At 39.9% G+C, this 17,999-nt stretch overlaps 5 protein-coding genes across 9 annotated transcripts in view; 3 read left to right on the top strand and 2 right to left on the bottom strand.

Moving 5' to 3' along the window:
• The window catches only part of LOC116916157 (cyclic nucleotide-gated olfactory channel), a 46,698-nt gene extending 35,952 nt beyond the window's left edge, over positions 1-10,746 (top strand). For both annotated transcript variants that reach the window (XM_045169757.1, XM_045169756.1), the window contains 7 exons: positions 3,434-3,574; positions 4,671-4,823; positions 5,011-5,148; positions 5,229-5,396; positions 5,746-5,878; positions 5,940-6,112; positions 9,700-10,746. In XM_045169757.1, coding sequence (XP_045025692.1) covers positions 3,434-3,574; positions 4,671-4,823; positions 5,011-5,148; positions 5,229-5,396; positions 5,746-5,878; positions 5,940-6,112; positions 9,700-9,995 — 1,202 coding nt within the window. In that variant the 3' untranslated portion in view covers positions 9,996-10,746. The remainder of the gene's footprint in view (positions 1-3,433; positions 3,575-4,670; positions 4,824-5,010; positions 5,149-5,228; positions 5,397-5,745; positions 5,879-5,939; positions 6,113-9,699) is intronic.
• LOC116916160 lies at positions 97-1,013 on the bottom strand. Of its 2 annotated transcripts, none has more exons than XM_032921367.2 (2): positions 856-1,013; positions 97-741 (listed from the first exon to the last, which is right to left on the bottom strand). In XM_032921367.2, the coding sequence occupies exons 1-2, from the start codon at positions 865-867 to the stop codon at positions 184-186; spliced, it is 570 nt and encodes a 189-aa protein (XP_032777258.2). In that variant the 5' UTR covers positions 868-1,013; the 3' UTR covers positions 97-183. The 2 variants fall into 2 exon arrangements, with proteins under 2 accessions (XP_032777258.2, XP_045025694.1); XM_045169759.1 differs by having other exon boundaries at positions 811-956.
• LOC123470090 (alpha-1,2-mannosyltransferase ALG9-like) lies at positions 10,621-13,669 on the bottom strand. The gene is given in 13 exon segments (XM_045169763.1): positions 10,621-10,867; positions 10,949-11,079; positions 11,154-11,283; positions 11,364-11,499; positions 11,622-11,772; positions 11,867-11,899; positions 11,965-12,267; positions 12,354-12,441; positions 12,505-12,597; positions 12,641-12,790; positions 12,856-13,061; positions 13,123-13,279; positions 13,364-13,669. Coding segments are annotated over 13 exon segments (1,797 nt in total). The 5' UTR covers positions 13,462-13,669; the 3' UTR covers positions 10,621-10,746.
• Positions 13,670-14,653: 984 nt separating this feature from the next.
• LOC123466244 (mediator of RNA polymerase II transcription subunit 11-like) lies at positions 14,654-15,693 on the top strand. Of its 3 annotated transcripts, XR_006643588.1 has the most exons (5): positions 14,685-14,820; positions 14,892-14,976; positions 15,060-15,200; positions 15,257-15,488; positions 15,553-15,693. XR_006643588.1 is itself a non-coding variant. In XM_045169762.1 (4 exons), the coding sequence occupies exons 2-4, from the start codon at positions 14,892-14,894 to the stop codon at positions 15,415-15,417; spliced, it is 387 nt and encodes a 128-aa protein (XP_045025697.1). In that variant the 5' UTR covers positions 14,654-14,678; the 3' UTR covers positions 15,418-15,506. The 3 variants fall into 3 exon arrangements, 2 of the variants coding, with proteins under 2 accessions (XP_045025697.1, XP_045025696.1); XM_045169762.1 differs by lacking the exons at positions 14,685-14,820; positions 15,553-15,693 and adding an exon at positions 14,654-14,678 and having other exon boundaries at positions 15,257-15,506; XM_045169761.1 differs by lacking the exon at positions 15,553-15,693 and having other exon boundaries at positions 15,257-15,506.
• LOC116916161 lies at positions 15,658-17,976 on the top strand. The gene is made up of 4 exons (XM_032921368.2): positions 15,658-15,798; positions 15,862-15,985; positions 16,832-17,179; positions 17,254-17,976. Exons 2-4 carry the CDS (start codon positions 15,890-15,892, stop codon positions 17,398-17,400), a joined length of 591 nt encoding a protein of 196 aa, XP_032777259.1. The 5' UTR covers positions 15,658-15,798; positions 15,862-15,889; the 3' UTR covers positions 17,401-17,976.
• Positions 17,977-17,999: the final 23 nt, after the last annotated feature.

Raw genomic sequence — 17,999 nt, 5'->3', positions numbered from 1 at the left:
TGTTGTCTCGAACGTTTCTTTCCTGCCGAATTTCGTGGAAAGAACATGAGCAATCTCGATTGGTACAATTGAGAAATAAATAGAAATGCGTTAAAATATTTAAAAAACAAGGTTTTATTCAAAATGATGACGTATCATACGCAATAATCGAATTTTGTGGCGCTAGCAAATGTGAAAGCAAACTTAGTTCGCTGTATGCGCGAGCATGTCGAAATGGACTTTGGTCTTGTCCTGTGAACCCGGTTCGGTAACGGGAATCTGCATGTTTGAACGTTGAGCTGTGAAATTCTCCGAACTTATCTGGATCGATTGATGTTTGTAAATCGTGTGGTGGTTAGTTGACTCGTCAGAAGTCGAACTCTGTTGTATTGGCTTGTCCCGGGGAAAATGATCGCTTTCATCCGTCTGCTGGGAAGCAACGGCCGTATCAAAAACGTCAACATGCGGCATGTCATCACCAACGGAAGTTTCACTGTACGGAACTTTAGCCTCAGGGAGCGGAGCAATGTAACCAGTAGGAGCAGATAGAGGAGGATCACACTTTGTAGGATTAATGATGCAAATGATAATGTCTTTTGGCAAAAGTTTCAGTTTGGTGGTTAGGTAGTAAAACGGGCTGTACATGTTCACGCTTGACCCAGCAAATATCGGAGTTGTGCGGCCCATTAATTGCGACGTTATTCCGGAATTTTGGATCACGGGGGCTGTCGTTGCTGCTGCGATAAACGCAGAGAAAAGAACCTTTGCCAAAGGAAAAGAAGACAAACAAATAAGGTCAGAGGGTATAGGCTATACAGAAAGAAAACGGACCATTGTGACCAATTTACTACCACAACACATCACATAATTCCTTACTAAAAAATGCATGGCGATGTTCGTAGTTTGGGTCGAGACGTAACACTGACTACGATCTGGTTAGGTCTTCTCTAATTTTGTTTACAAGGAATCGCACTGGACACGGAGTTCGGTCAGGGTTCAATTATCGACCGCTCCGGTTCTTCGTGTACACCCAAGGGCTCGACCTCACGATAAGATAAAAACCCGTTATGTACAGAGGCATTTCATATCCTTTACATCGAATTTGACGCGTAACCACCAAGACCACTCTTCTCATTTTTTTATTTTTAACTTCATTACTTATATGGCTAACCAGTAACTTATACAATTTAGTGTAAAACGATACTTGATCCGCTCGTTTAATCCAACGACACACTTTTGAAATAATTTTTCAAACTCCTGTTTGAATGTCTCGAGTGCATGGGATCTGTTTGCCAGGGCACCATATTTGCTAAACACGAAAAAATAGACATTAGATTATTGCTGTTCGTGTAAACGAACACGTAGGCCGTTAACTATATTTTCGACAGTTTGAATATGATTTGTGTTAACGATGGGGACGAAGCCTTTCGACGTCTCCGCTATCTATATTCCACTTCAGTGACTTCAAAATTCGTAGTAAATTCCAACAATTTCCATTTTTCTTTCCCCCTTTCTTCGCAGGCGTCTGCAAGAACAGAAAAAAAAAGAAACGCCGATTAGGAAAATCAGCTTTCAGCGAAAAGAATAAGATAGTGACAGTGAAACAAGATTACGCCACAGTCCAAACTGAATAGATGCGACACTGCATAATGCGCTGCCAATAGCCTTCTTTGTCATTCCAATTTCATTCGCTAAATTCAGAGGAAAAATGATGTGTTTCACAATCGAACACTTGAGAAGCAAGTTATCCACTCGTCACCTTTTACAATACGATAACACGAGGGTCACCTACAATTCAGTGGAGCAGTTCACATATTATTCAAGCACACGAGCGTCTACATCAAAGTAGGAATGCCTCTGTTGTATAACACCAGCGAAAATTCGGCTATTGGATGAGATCAAATGGAAAAACGCATCCTGCCAGTCTTTGTTCCTTTGTGCTTAGCTCATTGATCTTTTTACCAACGCTTCGTTTTTTTCATCTAGTGCATCAATGTTCTTTCTTCCTTTTTCTTTCCGCCACCCTCTTCCCAAGCGTTTTAATATATAAATAGCAGCAATATGATGAGGAACTATCTTGAGCCATTTCTTTTGTCGCTGGCAGTTTCCTCGGTTGCTCTACTCATTTCATCCGCAACGTTATTAAGGTGCTCTATACCTTTTATTATATACGCCGTATACTACACCGTATACCGAATATAGAAAACGGCAACTTTACTAACGCTCTATTTTCACTTTAATAAAAGTGGCGATATATACTAACACTATACAGCTCTATATATCGTCTCTAACCTTCCCCCTCTTTAAAAATTGGTTTGTCGACGACGTTCTGAACGCGTAAAGCGATGAATCGCCGCAGACTTGCGTTTATACGTGACCAGTATACCTAAATATAGAAGGAAGAGTAACGCTTATTATCCGATAAAAGCCGGCCGTCATGTGAGAAAGTTTTCTTATTCCGGAACAAAAGGAGAAGCCGAGATAGCGCCATCTTTATCCAACCAATCGAACATTCAGGCTGTATATACACCATTAATATGGAGGGCCATAGAATCGAATCATATATAGCTATATATACGTTAAATAAGTGCGTATTATGTATGCTATACGAGGCGAGACAAGGCAGCAGGAGACATTACCTATATAATAAATGAACAATGTCCTGGTTAATGCAACGCGGCCATTACAATCACTCAGGTAGACAGGAACTCGACTGTTTGGCCATTACACAAATATAGTGCCACCGATTATTGATTCCACAAATAAAGGTCTACGACACCGGGACTGAAATGAATCCCGTAATAGTAATAGCTAATATAGTATATATACAATCTAACGAATTCTATCATTTTTGTTTGTTTTTTTTTTGAATTCCCATCCCACTGATTGTATTTAAATACATAGAGAATAAATGCCAATGGTAGGCACGGCTGGCACGTACATTATTTTGTGACCTTTAGTGTAATGCGTTGCACTTAATGATCCGATTCGAGCGTTATATTCAATGGTAAATTATAGCCTACGGTCGACATTCGGTGCGATAGGCTAGACATTAACAGTACTCCCCACTGCAATCTTCCAGACGGATGTTCCCTCCCCCTCCCCCAGCTATTCAAGTATATCAGCTTTGCCATCAAAAGTGAAGGGTAGCGAAAAATCCGAACTGTTTGTGTGCCTTTTTCCCCTTTTTTTTCTTCGTTTCTTGTTGTTATCGCTTATCGCTACAGGCATGACCAGCTAGTAGAGCGTGACTTAGGTTTTAGTCTGCCTTCGTGAGTATAGTATGGCACAGTGCGTAGAAAACGCAAACCACACAATGGCTATATAATCGACAAACATATGGAAAGACTAGATTTATCGTGATCTGGCGGTTGAAGCCATTGAACAAAGTCAAGTTGCTATATTTCACGTTCGACTGTAACGCAATGCTTCTCTTTTCTTTTAATGTTTACAGCCAAACTGGACGCAGTGAAAACCTACATGCGGATGCGTCGAGTACCTCGGCACTTGCAAGTGAAAGTCATCAAGTGGTTCGACTATTTGTGGTTCACCCAGAAGAGCTCCGATGAGGAAAAATCCGTCGGCGGTTTACCCGGTACGTTGTTTTCGTTATTACACACTCCTGTTGACGCAAAATCAAAAATAGTGGGGTACGCTACTTAGGCAGGTCTATAAATTTTCTTATATGAAACTAGTTTTGCAATGGATGGGTTTGGATCCAAAAGTATAGACTTTACATCGTGGTCGTATTAAGCCAGCGATTCAAATTGCATAAGAAAATAAAGCGGAGTTTTACACGCAGTACAAGATTCATAGTCTTTCATTTAAAAATTGATAAATTAAGCTGTATTTAATGAAATAAGAAAAAATCGATGGAAGAAAATTTTAGAGGTTCGCATTTGTGCTGGCATCAGATGCACGCTTGATGCTCAACAGAGTTAACTGATGTGTAAAATGGTAAAGAGGGCTGCTCTGAATAATGACGTGATTCAACTGAACTGTAGCCTGTTATAGAGCTCTATATCTATATAGACCTATAATAGATTATGCGGCTTATGCGAAAAAGGCTATGCAAACGCTACGTATATACGAGCCGATTCCGATCACGAACCTTTTTAGCAACGTATATCCGTCGGGAAGAGAGAGAGAAACTAGACGGAGGGGAAAGCCTTTTCCCCCACTAAAATATGGTAAAGGCGACAGTTTTGCATTTCTCGTAGCATTCCCGAGGGTTGAACGAAAAGCACGAATATCAAAATGGGATTCTTCTTTCCTTTTTGTTGGCTTAATTTATATGCAGTTATTTTGTGAATATCAAGGGCTTTGGACTTTTATGATGTAATCTAAGTCTACATAAATTCCATTCTATGTAGAAAGTCATAAACTCTTGCCAAAGAGAACAAAAATCATATTTTATGGCTAGTGCCAAGTGTTTATTAAATTTGGGTTTTGCTACAGGGTGAACGCCGGGGCAAAAAAAAAAAAAAAGAGCAAGAAAATAAGTATTAATTGACAAAATAAAAAGTAATATTTGTAGCGACCAATTCACCTTTAGCCGGCTGCTGCTTTGAAATCATAAAAAACCTAAGATCGAGTTTAGTTTGTTGAAACAAAAATGGGAAAACGATAAATGCGTCGTGTCAGAAGAAGATCATTTTCGTGTCTCCTTCTTTTTCGTCTTGACGATACAGACAAACTCAAAGCGGAGATTGCCATTCACGTTCATCTGGACACCCTGAAGCGAGTTGAGATCTTCCAGAACACTGAAGCCGGTTTCCTGTGCGAGCTCGTCCTCCGATTGAGACCCGTCCTTTTCTCCCCTGGCGATTACATCTGTCGAAAAGGTACCTATTACAGTCTCTTATTAAAAAAAAAAAAAAAAGAAAAGAAAGTATATCACACTCTGTAAGTTGTTATCGATTGTCTCCTATACAGTTGAAAGCCCTCAGTATTCTGGAAAGGAACTTAAAAATGTATTCCACATGAAATTTGTGAGCTAAAATTAACATGTCATTCTTCTAAAACTTGTAGGGGAGGTCGGTAAAGAAATGTACATCGTCAATCGTGGAAGACTTCAAGTGGTAGCCGACAATGGACGCACGGTATTGGCTACTTTGAAAGCTGGCTCCTACTTTGGAGAAATTAGCATTCTCAATATGGGAACAGCAGGTATGCATGCTAAAACAACGACATTCCAATTCGACTCTAATAGAGCTTTCTAAAAACGAGAATTGATTACTTTGCAACAGGCAATCGGAGGACGGCCTCCGTTCGTTCGGTTGGCTATAGCGACCTGTTCGTGCTCTCCAAAAAGGACATGTGGGATGTTCTGAAAGAGTATCCTGCCGCCCGAGTTCGATTAGAAGCCATAGCCGTCAAGCGACTGGAAAAGTACAAAAAAGCTCCCCTCGAAAAAGGTATTTATACGACCCTTATTTCTAAGACAATCCCCAATCATTCAAAACAAAATGTGGACGTTATGACGAAACGGATCAATACGTAGGGGGCATACACGCACATAAGAATGTGGGGTAGCAATATAAGCCTCTAGTGGGTGATTACTAAAAAAGGGAACTAGACAGCTCTTAATAAATGTATGTGTATGAGCTCGTGATGGGTTGTGAAAGGCACACTGCCACATCATCAGTCGAAATAACGATGGTCACTGTCTGGCGATATTAAAGAGTACGAGTGAGGAAAAGCATTCCGTCTTTGTGACGTATTCGATCGTTGATAATGACGATAATATTACGGCGTCACCAACAGCTGCTTTAGGACGAAGTCATTCGACGCCCGGTCTCGTCGAGTCCACCGGAAGGGTTCCCCTCGAGCGGATGGAGCTAACTAACACGCAACCTCTTCATATGCCGTCCAATCCCGATTCAACCAACATTTTCAGGTGAATTCATGGAACCAATCCTTCTAATTATAACGCGTAACAAGTCCGTACATGTACCTAGATCAAGTGGTGGGTCTTCTTCATCGACTGGCACTGGTGGTGAGAGCCGCTGCAGCTTCCGCACGAGCCGGAGGAGTTCGGCACTGCAGCAACAACAGCCTCTCCTCACCCCGCAGTTCTTTGGTGATCCATCTGCTGGTAGCCTACTGATGCCACCAGCATTTTTAGCTTCAGGTACGAAACATCGACATCATAATTTCCCCTGTATTCTTACAACAGACTCGAATCGACAAAGCCCATAACCGAGGTTAGGTAGAAAATTACCGTGTACGGTTGGGTTTGAATTGTTTTAGCGCTAACGGATACGCCTGCATGAACTATAAGGAAAGTGTGGGTCTTTAAAAATTTATAGCTTCATAGTGTTGGCGTTATTTAAAGACATTTTGCCGTAATGTTTATAGCACTGAAAATAGGTGCCACTTTCAACTTTCACAGAGGAGCATCATCATCCATCATTCACAGACCCCCAGATGGAAGAGTAAACTTGATGCAGCATTGATCATTCCATCCTGCCTACACCCTGTTTGTTTATTTGTCAACTACACTTACGTTGCTACTGTGTGAATTCACTTTTCTCCCAACATCTCCGCCCTCTTTGCTAGAAGCTTCACGTTCAATAATGAAAAACGATGGGAAAAGGTGATAAGCCAATGAGTGCTCTTGTTCTGCGCCGTAACGCAATCCAAAATAGATGGGTTTACGCGGAAGCAAACAAGCTGATCGTACTTGACGCTTTTGCAGTGAAGCAAGTCGATCGCTTAGACAGACATATAGACAACAAAATGTCTAAAAACAGCAAAGAGAAACTGTCAAGAAAATCAACAGTTACGAAATTTCGCATAAAGAAGAGAATGTTTGCTTCGATTTTTTTGGTGTATCATCTCCCATTTGCATCTCGAGACCTTCCACAAAGATATACGGTGCGATTTCCGTCGTAAAGCATTCAATACTAACGGCTCAACACGTTGAACATAACCATAAAAGAACGTTGAATAGCTGGAAATGCAGGCCTAATGCCCAAAAAACGTAACGCCCACTCAACTTTAGAAGAAAAAAAAAAGGATAAATGCGCTATACCTGGATCACATTGGCTTACACACTAAGTATAGGCTATATGTCGGTATTACTGAAGTTCACCTTTTATTCGTTTTCCAAGAATTTTCAATCTACAACTTCAATTGACGTCATACTGGAATAACAGGAGCTTTATTTTCCCCTTCCAACCGAAGATAACATTCATTTTGATGCAGTACCGTTGCCATGCGCTTTTTAGCCCCAGTCTCAAGGGTTTCTCCAGTTTCTCGGTACAAATGGAATGCCGACAGACCTGTCGGCATGTATTTTTTATACCGTGACACCTATCTCTTAGGCGATTAGAGATGGAGCAAATACGTAGTGGCAGATAGAGAGATCTATATGCGTCAGAAAATGTCGGATAGTGGTAATTCTGTTAGAGACTGACAGTTCGTTTAGAATAGAGGCGCTGGGGCGCATCTCGAATGCGTGATCTAATGAAAATCAAATGAAGATGGATCCAAAACGATGTTTCGAATTGTGAATAACTTATTTACAGGTTCAAGCACTGGGCTACGATACCCTGAATTTAAGCCATTTCCAATCTTCTCTTTAACGCAAGTGAAAACAAATAGTGAAGCTGAGAAAAAAGGCGCAATTCACAAACTACCATCGTTAAAGAACTCAAGGGGATTGCTGGCAGTGGAAAACGAGAAGAGGGGGACAGAGATAGAGGTATTAGGAAATTGGGACGGCCATGAGTTGTTGTTTGCTTGCCCAGCTCTCGGACTCGTAGGAGAAATAGCGAAATGGTAAGTGTTCCTGTTTTTTCTGCTAGGCAACCAACTTTGCTATCCTGTGTATGGACATTGAAAAGCCCTGCCATTTCCGGAATAGTCTAGTCTTATTTCTGGAGCCTCTCTCTTTATGGGCGCAGAAAAGTTGCAACGTCTCCGTGCACGTCGACTAAAGTCGGGAATTTTAATAGGGGCGTGTCCACCATGTAAGACCACTTGGGACTGAAGAGGCAAGTTCTAGCGACAAAAGCACTGTACATACGTCCTCGTCAGACTGATTCTAAATAAACCATGCGAACTTCACTTGACTAGCGTCCTGCATAATCAAAACTCATACAAGTTGAAAACACATCTCACGTGAACCCTTTTTCTTTTAGCATTTCGTTGCCAGAAACTCATCGAAAAGTGGAGCGTTGAACTTTTAAAAAAACATTGCAATTTCATGAAATCTGGACAGTTAAGTTTGTTTTACAAAAGCACAGGAACAATTAAAGCTTAAAACCGTTTTTTATTTACAGAATCAGAGGGGCGAAGAAAGCCTTTTTTGTTGTAGAATCTGTCTCTGAATAGAACTTGTTCCTGCTTTATTCTCTATTGTTTTTTGTGCATTCAAATAATGATATGGTTAGCGTGGCCAACACGACACATTGCGCTTCTAGGTAACAACCGGCTTGGCTACGTATATTCACATACGAGTAGTTACGTATTACCTGATGAGAAACTAGGGATCCAAAAAAAAAAAATAAACGGCAACAATAAATGAAACAGCCTTACCCAAAAGGCCCTCAGCTAGATTTCCCAAGCGACAGAGGGCTTTTTCTTTTATTGTTCTATATTACTTTTCCTTTTCTTGAATCTGCCCAAGGACCGGGCGGAACGCATCAGTAACATCAAAGAGCTTATGTATATAGGCCCTGTTTACATGTCAGAATACATGTCCAGCGTATACACGTCTATAAGCGGCAGAATACGTAGCCCGAGTTGCTAAAATCATAAAACAAAAGACGAGCAACATTCAAGTCCCCAACGGACATTGAAACTTCACAAGAGACAAACTCTAATAGGAACCTGGGATCGTGTTTTAAAAAAAGGATACTACGTTGAGTGGATACGAAAGAGTCAAAGATTGCACTTACACGTCAAGTTGAGGATGAAAAATGGGATGGCCGCGGCTTGATATACTGTACAGGCGACATGTTATAGCTACAAAAGAGCAAGTTAGAGTAATATGGCTGTCTACGATGGACGATGAGCGTCGCGGCGCCAATCTTCTAGCAGGCCTGCAAGTTGACGATATATGGCGTCTAATCAAATTCTTGTGTCCGCATCCCGGCCCTGTTGTCCGGCCACCAGTCGACGCTGGACCACTTGGCAAATCGAGAAAACCGGACACCATCAATAGTCGTCACTCGGAGTCGGTTGCAAGACATTTTCGCTAAAAGACGGTCGCGTTCGGAATAACCGGAAAGAAGCTGATCCTTCTTTTTGTAAATTGTTTGCTTGGTACCAAATCAAATTCTTTTGTTACCAGGTGAAGAGCGTAGGTTAGAGGGGGAAATAATAAACCTGAGTACAACGACTAGAGAGGTTAACAAATAAAAGAGTGCCATCTACGGTACTACTGGCTCTGTTCTTCCATGTCACCATTTTACTTCTCTTGTTACCATCAGGGTTTCTCGTAACCGGGTAAGAAGTGATTTTTCTTCTCAGAGGAACTAAGAAGTTTAGCTACCCAATGAACTGCCAGAAAAACATTTGGCCACTCAGCATAAGCTCCTCAGTTGGTTTTGAATCTTTCCAAAGCAAAAGAACAAGTATCAGACGGACACAATACATGTGCAAGCGAGCGTGTTATATATGGCGACAGCTAAATATGTTTGGCATTTATTCTTACAGTGGCCTATACCACGACTGAAACTGATTTTTTGATGTTTGCTTTTGATTTGGCAGGAGGTGTAGGCAACCGGAGTACTTCCCCCGGAACGTCGCGGGATTTGGTGGTGTTGGAGCCACCGATCATGAAGACTTTACCACCAGCTGATGCATTAGTGGCTGAAATCAACCGGTTACGCGAGAGGTTGTTGATGCTAGAGTCGGAGAACACGTCACTCAGCGCAAAACTGAACAGACAGCAATGGGAGGTCGAAAATCGCCTGGCCGAGATAGAAATGCAAATATGTGGGGCAGGCAGCCCGGCTGATAGCGCCACCGATGACAACGAACGTAATTTCGAATCGGCTATTTAATCGGGAAATCCTCGGATCCTTGTGTGAACTGTGACGATGAACTAGATTCCTTCTGGTTGTCTTCGTCACCGTGTTTGTGTATAAAGAAAGAAAAAGACATCAACCAAAAACTGATTCTACAAGAAAACACGTTTCTTCTTCGTTGATGATCTCTATATAGTGTAAAAGTGACGCCGAAATTTCTATGCTATTACTTCAAGGATTGCTGTTTATTTCCCCCTAAGTGCACGATAGTCGCCACTAAACACCAACAACAAAGAGCATCAAGCGAGGCATCCTCATCCAATTGTTTGTGGAAGACATTCTTTTTGCTGGCCGTGTTGAATTCTATGTCAGCTCCGGCTTTGTTGCGTTTGATTTTCGTTGGCACATGTACTACAATTCATGCTATTTTCCGAAACAGTTATGATAGATTTTCTTCTTGCTTTTGACTCTACACCACTGTTCCTGTTTGACTCCTAGCCTGCCATTTCTAGGCTCACTCTTTCCTCTTCCTTCAATAGATCTTTCAGCTAAAATTTCCTTTCAAAATTTGTTATGATGCCGGTATCCATCCACCGCTCTCAACATGTAGCGCCAATCGTCGAGAATGAATTCGACATTGTACAGTTTGCATTCGAGATCATTTTTTCATCACCAGACCTTTTAATTCTATTTGAAAGTTCCAATGTCACTGTTTCACTCCATTTAAATCAAACCACGAAAACAATGACGAGAAAACAACAGAATACAAGACCGTTGGATAATGTTATCAACGTTGCCTCTTTTTCTTGTTGGAGATGGGCCGCCGCTTGAGCAACACGTAAGGAATTCTCTTGCAATAAGTCTCACTAAACCAAGGGATGTAGAAAGCTCTCAAAAATTGTGGTGATCTACATAAGACATTGTAAACAGGAGAAAAAGAGAAATTTTTAGAACTTAGCACTCGCCTTGCAATTTTCTCTTCAATTTACCTGGCATTATCAAGGAAATCTACTTGAAAAATGATCTCCCATTCGGAGGTCATTTGACTATATTGTGGTTCGCGTTCGGTAGCTTGACCGGTTTCCAGATCCACCAAATAATGGCAATCTTTTAGGGTAGCCTGATATAAGAAAGCAAATAGTAGTTACACCTGGACAATTTCAGCGTATAAAAATCGTTTGGAGAAACATTTACATATCGCGTTGGCTCTTCTTTATTGAGATCATTCATGTACGGTGGTATTGTCCAAGTCCCATTAGGAGGCGGATCAAATGGACGTGGCAGTTGGCCCCGGAATTCAGAGGGTATAAAACGCAACTTCATGCTGAAAGATACAAAAATGGAATTATTTTTTTTGTTTTCAATCGTCTTCATTGAGTCTTTCGGATTTTTTTAAAGACCTACTTATTTGGAAGGAAGAAGCTTGAAGGAAAGCGATGCCACTCTTTACCAACACAGACATTGTATTCCTTTGTGTCTCCCTCATTTTCCCACGACAAACGGTTCAGTTCTAAAAACACATCCATAGGGGCATGATATCCTATTAGGAGAAACCGACAAATGAAAATATGAAATATCCATAAATCTTCGTCTTCTTTTTGCAGGGACTAGAATTGGCTATTGGTGGAAAATGTCTATTAAAAGATAAACTGTTTCCCGTACCTCTGTACTGGCCAACAATCCGGCTGACAGAAACAATGGATGATGAAATTACCAGCGCCAACGTCACGGATTGCACAAATTTTTCAGACAGCTTTAATGCCCTCAAACATGATTCCGCACATGTCCAGGTGATAGCCCCAGCAAGTCCAAACTTTAAGGAAAACAACCAATCGGCGATTAGTAACAAATTTGAAACAAGTAAAACAAAGCTATCGCTAGTATGAGTAGCATATTTAAATACTTACCAATGGATAGATTGGATAAAGGAACCTTTCCTCCTAAAAGGACGTAAGTATAAATTATTATACAAAAGGCGGATGGCGAACAGGCTGTGCGATCTAACCTTGTGAGGCTGGGTGAAAAATATGAGGATCCAAACGTACAGAGGCAAAAGTGCTAGCCAAATGGGAAACGACTGATTTTTTATGGGTTTAAGTTTTCTTGTAATCAAATGAGCAGGAAGAGCAACGAGTGCTAAGGGGAAAATGAAGTTGAAGTTGAGGAACCCATTCAAAAAGTAAAAAGTCCACGGAGACGTCCCGTACAAATCAGGCCCATGGCCAGAAAATACGTTGTACAAAACGATATTCAATGGGGCTACTACCAAGCGCCCATAGTGGTAGGAGTCGACTAGAATTATAGGAATCTAAAAATAGATAAAATTGTGAATTCACTCCAGTAGCAACCAGGAAATGCAAAAGAAAATGGTTAAGGGTGGGAAACTTGACGTACCAGAATGACGAAAGTTGATATAATGCACCAACTGATAAACATTCGCCATTTTTTTCTTAGAACTAATGCGTCTACTGCAATTCCAATTCTGAAAAAAGGTAAATTTTTTATTTTAAATAAGAGACTAAATTATAGCTATACTTGCTCATACCCTATAATGCCAGCAAAAGGCCAACTTAAGAAAGCAGAAATTGCTGTTGATAGAACTGCCAACACAAAGTTGCCTTGAAACCATGCTCCCATTAAGAGTAGGGTCATATACCTGTGTTAAGGAACTGCAATATTTGCCACACAGAACTTCTTGAAATAATGGCTAAACCTTACATAGAAAATGTGGAGGGAGAAAAGATGATGAGGACTGAAACATCCCAGCACTAAACAGAAGGAACAAAAAAGTCAATCTTCCAACTTTCGGACCAAACTGTTGAAGAACTCCTCTATGAAATTACAGATAAATTAACAGATGGGCTTTATAGTCTTACATGAATTTTCAGGTATTTACTTATAAAAGTAAGTTTCACAAGTGGTAGATGCAAAACCTAGCAGCCATCTCAAAAAGTAGAAAACTAGAACTTGGTTAGAGTGGAAAATTAGACCATAGATCCATGCTGGCAAGGCATATAAATGAAGAAAAAGGTATGACCGTAAGGCAAAAACTGGGGAGTATTCCCATGTTTGAAACCCAGAGCCAAACAATAAATGATGTAACTGTCAATGGAAAGGATATAAAATGAAGTTTTTTTCTAATTTTTTTTAAAAATAAACTTACTGGTTCCCAATAATTGTAAGTTTCATCACAGTCTGTGATGTTGTTCCAAACTGCTGCACACAATCTAGCTGAAGCTAATGCTTTGAAAACAGTTTTTATATTAGGAGACCATATATCTTTGGTATCCTCTTTTCTGTGGAATCCTTCCTTCAGCCTGCTTGAAATTGTAAGATTTTGTAATTCTTCTGTTACAAACACAAAACTGCATTGTACATAAGAAGCTAAATGTTAACCATATTACTCAGTGACTTTCTCCGGTTGTTTTTCGCGAGACAAATGATCGCTTTTCCCACCAATCTTTCGGTTTTGAATAGACTTGGTTTTTGCTTTTGGTCCCATGTTAAGTTTATTTTGGAATTGTTAATTTTAGTACGGCACAAATTTCTTTCTTTCAAAATTTGGAAATAAGATCACTCAGTTGTCCACTTCTTATTGTCATTTTTTGCCTTCGTCTGCTTGTTACCGGCGTAAGTCATTCAAAATTTCAAATGAATTTCCCGACAGAGATTTTATCAAAACCAACTTATGTGTTACATTCGACCGACCCCCTTCCATATTTTCCCGCTAGATGGCTTCTCTCTTCCCACTAGATAGCGTGCTTCTTTGATGGCTGCTCGATTGCCGATTGCCGAGGAAACCGATTGGCGGTTTCCTCTTATACGTTTTTGCACCTTTCAGGCAATCACGCCGAAATTAGTGTCAGCTTGTAGGGGACGTAATGATAAGTACGACTCTCTGGTTTTCGTAACGATCGGCTTGACGTCGTCGGCTCGGCGTCCTGCGTGATCAAGTCTCATTTATAAAAAATACATGATTTCGATTCGTAATTAAAACACAATCACGATACGCAAGTTCTTTTTAACGTGAGGCTTATAGTTTTTAAAATAAACGTAGAAAACGAAGCGGTAGTGCTGGCGCGCGCCAGCAATGTGTTGGTCCCATTTATTTCAAAAACATTCGGCTTGATGAGAAAACTAATATTTTTCCCGCATTCAAAGTTAAACTTTTATCATAACGTGCAATATTTAGCAAATTCCAAGAGGTCAATTTTTTTAGATAATTTTGAGACTTAAAAATTAAGCCCGACAATTTTTGCAGATTTTGGCGATAATAAGAAGGCTATATACCCTTCCCACTTTTTCATTTTTAGCAAAATTTCAAATTGTTCTTAAAATATATGATTTCAATCCAGAATTGAATGCTAATCGAAGAGAATCAAGTTAGTTTTCAATTTGTCTCATTGATTTTTTTAACTAAACATAAAAATCAAAATTTAAAGTTGGGGCGCTAACAGCCCTTTAGTTTCTTTTATTCTAAAATCGGCCGATTTTAAGAGAAAAACAATAGCTTAATCGAAATTAGCATTCAATTTTGATTTAACGGTGGGATTCTTTTTTTCCAAGAGTATCGGAAACTTCTCCATCATCGGTTGCCGTCGAGTCTATAATCAGTAGCATTAGTTGCCGCGATTCAATAGCAACAAGGGCCGAACCCTATCGGGAACTTCGCGAACGGAGTGAGGGCCCCTAGTGTTTCAGTTTCCGATAGAGGGACAGGTACAGTGCTTCTCCGTCTTCCCGCTCTACTAAAACACAAAAATATTTCGAAGATAAAATATAAATCAATCCAACTTGTTTCTGAAAAAAACAATAAAAAAAAACACATTGATTTTGGATACAACATTTCAATTAATTGAAGGTTGCATGCAAACGTTATTGTTTCCCGTAGTAGATGTCACCATTTTTAATTGTTGATGTTTTTATTTCAAGATGGCAAATTCGTCAATGCCTATTGAGCGTCTTCAAGCCCTTGATAATGTTGAAAAAGAAATCGCGAGTTGCATTCAGAGTGCTGGTATGTAAGCGTTTAACAAGAGATTCATGAGAGATTTGCATTATAACCAAAGAAACTATTCCTTAATGATTTGACAAATGAAGGACAAGCTCTTACAGAACTGAGTAAAGATAAAGCAAGCATGAAACAAGTAGAAAGTCACACTTCACAATTTTTGAAAACTCTCAATCATGTTGAAGGAGAGTTATCAAAACATATTAATTACTTGACACAGGTCTCAACAGGTATGTGTTTTATTTGATTATTGCCAAAGTACACTCCTCAAGCTTTTTTTTTTTAGGACAACCTCATGAAGGCTCAGCTTATGGCTCAGTGAAAATGTATAAAACTGCTCGGCATAGGTTGGAGCACACTCGCTCAAGACTTCAAGATCTAGAAAATCTGAAAAATAGAGCGTTGGCATCCACAGTTAGGCCAGCATCAGCACAAAACAATCCATGACTGTTGTCATATTTTGCACCATGGATATTGTACTGTTTCCATTTGAATATGTAACTTTTCATAAATAGATGGTAAATGTTTATGCCAGAGTGTGTATGCCATGGCTATCTCAGAAAAATTTTTGTTTTCCAAAAGCGGCGACCTGATGCCAAACGGGGGGGGAAAATCAACCAACAAAAACAGCAAGGAATTATTCAGTACCCTAGGTCACCAAATGAGACATAGATGTCGTTCGCTGAAAGCTTCCTTCGCGGCGTTTTCAAGGGAGTTCCGTTGAAAGAAAACGATCAATACTTAGAGCAAGTTCCGATTTGCACACAGTTGCTTGCTGGGATCCTTCGGGAAAAGAGATCCCTGCTTTTATATCAACGCATACTTTTGGTAATATTATAGCTTGTGATTTAAAAAATTGCTCAGAGTTTCACAGTTTTTTTTTTCTTTTAGAGTATCCAGCCCCATTCCTGACTTGTATATGGCGTTCATGATACCAGTAGTTCGTAATGACTGGGATGTGTGGATGCGCTCCCGGAAACCTCATCCGCCGGATAAAATCTCACGTAATGGACAGGTAAGAGTTTCATGTCAAATAATAGATATGATTCCTTGAATCAGGGAAGCCAAAATGACGATATTCTTTCCTTTTAAAATTTGTTTTTATATGTAATTGGCAAGGTACTAACACAATTTTAAAAAGAACTTGTTGATTTTGGCCTACTGCTTGAAGTCTACATGTCATTGGGCTTTGGGCATCAACCGATTATATGGTTAAAGCTAAGAAAAATCCTCTATTTGGCCCAATTTTGTTCTTAACTTAGAAACAGTACATGTTTAAGCTGTAAAGAAAGGTAAAAAAAAAAAAAAAAAAAAAAAAAAAAAACAATCCTCCCGCTCCGCCACTTACCGCCTTAGAACAGCCTTTAGCAAACCAATAACTGAACTTGTGATTGCTTCTTAAACCATCTATCTCATGTCATTACTACAAACTACGAACTAACTACGACACAGTTTTATTGCATTAAGAAAGAAGTGTCAGCTTGTTTGTCGATCACGGAGTAATAGACCTACGTACCTTAAAAGGATGGCCCAATTGCGAAACCTGCATGTTACAGCAAATCTGCTACCGGTCGATTGTTTTGGCTGTATTGATTTTAGCATGTTAGACTGGGTTATTTCGTACTACGTCAGCGTTCTACTCATCTTCATAAAAAACAAAACAAAAACGTTAAAATGAAAACATTAGAAACAACAAGTGATTTCACGAATTTTAGTGTAAGGAGAAGCTTTAACTTGTATAGCTCATAATACGTTTTTACTCATATAGCCTATAAGATCATAGTCCAAGTTATATACTGAAAAAGAATGCTTTTCCAATTTGTTAACTCTGACTTCTGCTTACTCTATCGCACATAACCAGACTACAGAAAGCCGTACTGGTGATCCTAGTTTATCGACCACCCCTGACCGCAGTGGTAGCATTGTAGTGGAAAATGTCCATAGGAAAAGAAGCCTGGCAATTGAGATTCGTAACCAGCAACATTTGAGGATCAGTGGTGGCAGTCTTCCTTCTAACTTCCAATCAGCCCATGTCGGGCTGCCAGTTAGCCGATCTTCTTTACGACATGGACGACCTTTAACTTCACGTTTCCGTTCGATGCACAGTAGCTACCGAATCGGAAACAATCATGCTCTCGAATCAGACTCACCGATTTCGCCAATTAAACCTGAGAATGCGGGAACTGCTTCCTTGTCCAACTGTTTTGAGGTGACTTCCTCAATCGCTACATCTGCGATAGAAAATTTTTAATCATCGAAATCTATTATTTGTTTTAAATTAAGGAAGTAACTTCATCGGCGAAAATAGGTTCACAAAATTCCCTACAAAAATTTCATACGCGTTTGGTTGATCGCCTCCGCCGATCGCTGCGCCTAAGTTCTTCGTCTGCATCCGATGGAGGAGAGAACGGTAGTCGCACGTCATCATAACAAAAGCGGTATTTGCAGTGCAATCATCCAACAAATGACGCTTGGCATTTTGTGAAATCCAGAAACTAAACGGAAAAACGCTGGTTAGTGATGATGTCATACGTGGATTTTCCCTATATTTCCTGCCCTTTATAAATCCGGTTCCGTAGTAGTAACCGGATATCTAAATACGCGTTGTTTTTGGCCGCCTATGGCAATACATCCTTACATTTATTTTCTAAAACACAATTACATATATTCTTTGTACTCATATAAAAGTGTGTAACATCAAACGTTCCCTGTGTTGGTTTAATGTATATATAATTATATATATTATATAATCAATAACTATTCCAATAATCGGAATGATCCTACTTATTGTTACGGTATTGCAACGTTGTGAGCTAAGGTAACAAGAATTGTGAAATCATATTGGCCGTATATGCATTGCGAAGTTTTATGCCTACGTTTTCGAACGGTCCCCGCTACTTTGACAACCCTATTACATGCAAAAGTAAAAAAAACTAAATATGTAACTATCAACGGAATATATGAGATTTCGTCTAGCATCAGCTGCTACCAGACAGAAACAAACAATGATACTTGCTTTTACTTTACAT

The sequence above is a fragment of the Daphnia magna genome, linkage group LG2, assembly GCF_020631705.1.
Source record: "Daphnia magna isolate NIES linkage group LG2, ASM2063170v1.1, whole genome shotgun sequence".
Lineage (NCBI taxonomy): Eukaryota > Metazoa > Arthropoda > Branchiopoda > Diplostraca > Daphniidae > Daphnia > Daphnia magna.
Note: the sequence above shows the minus strand (reverse complement) of the source record. Positions and strands in the feature narration are given on the sequence as shown.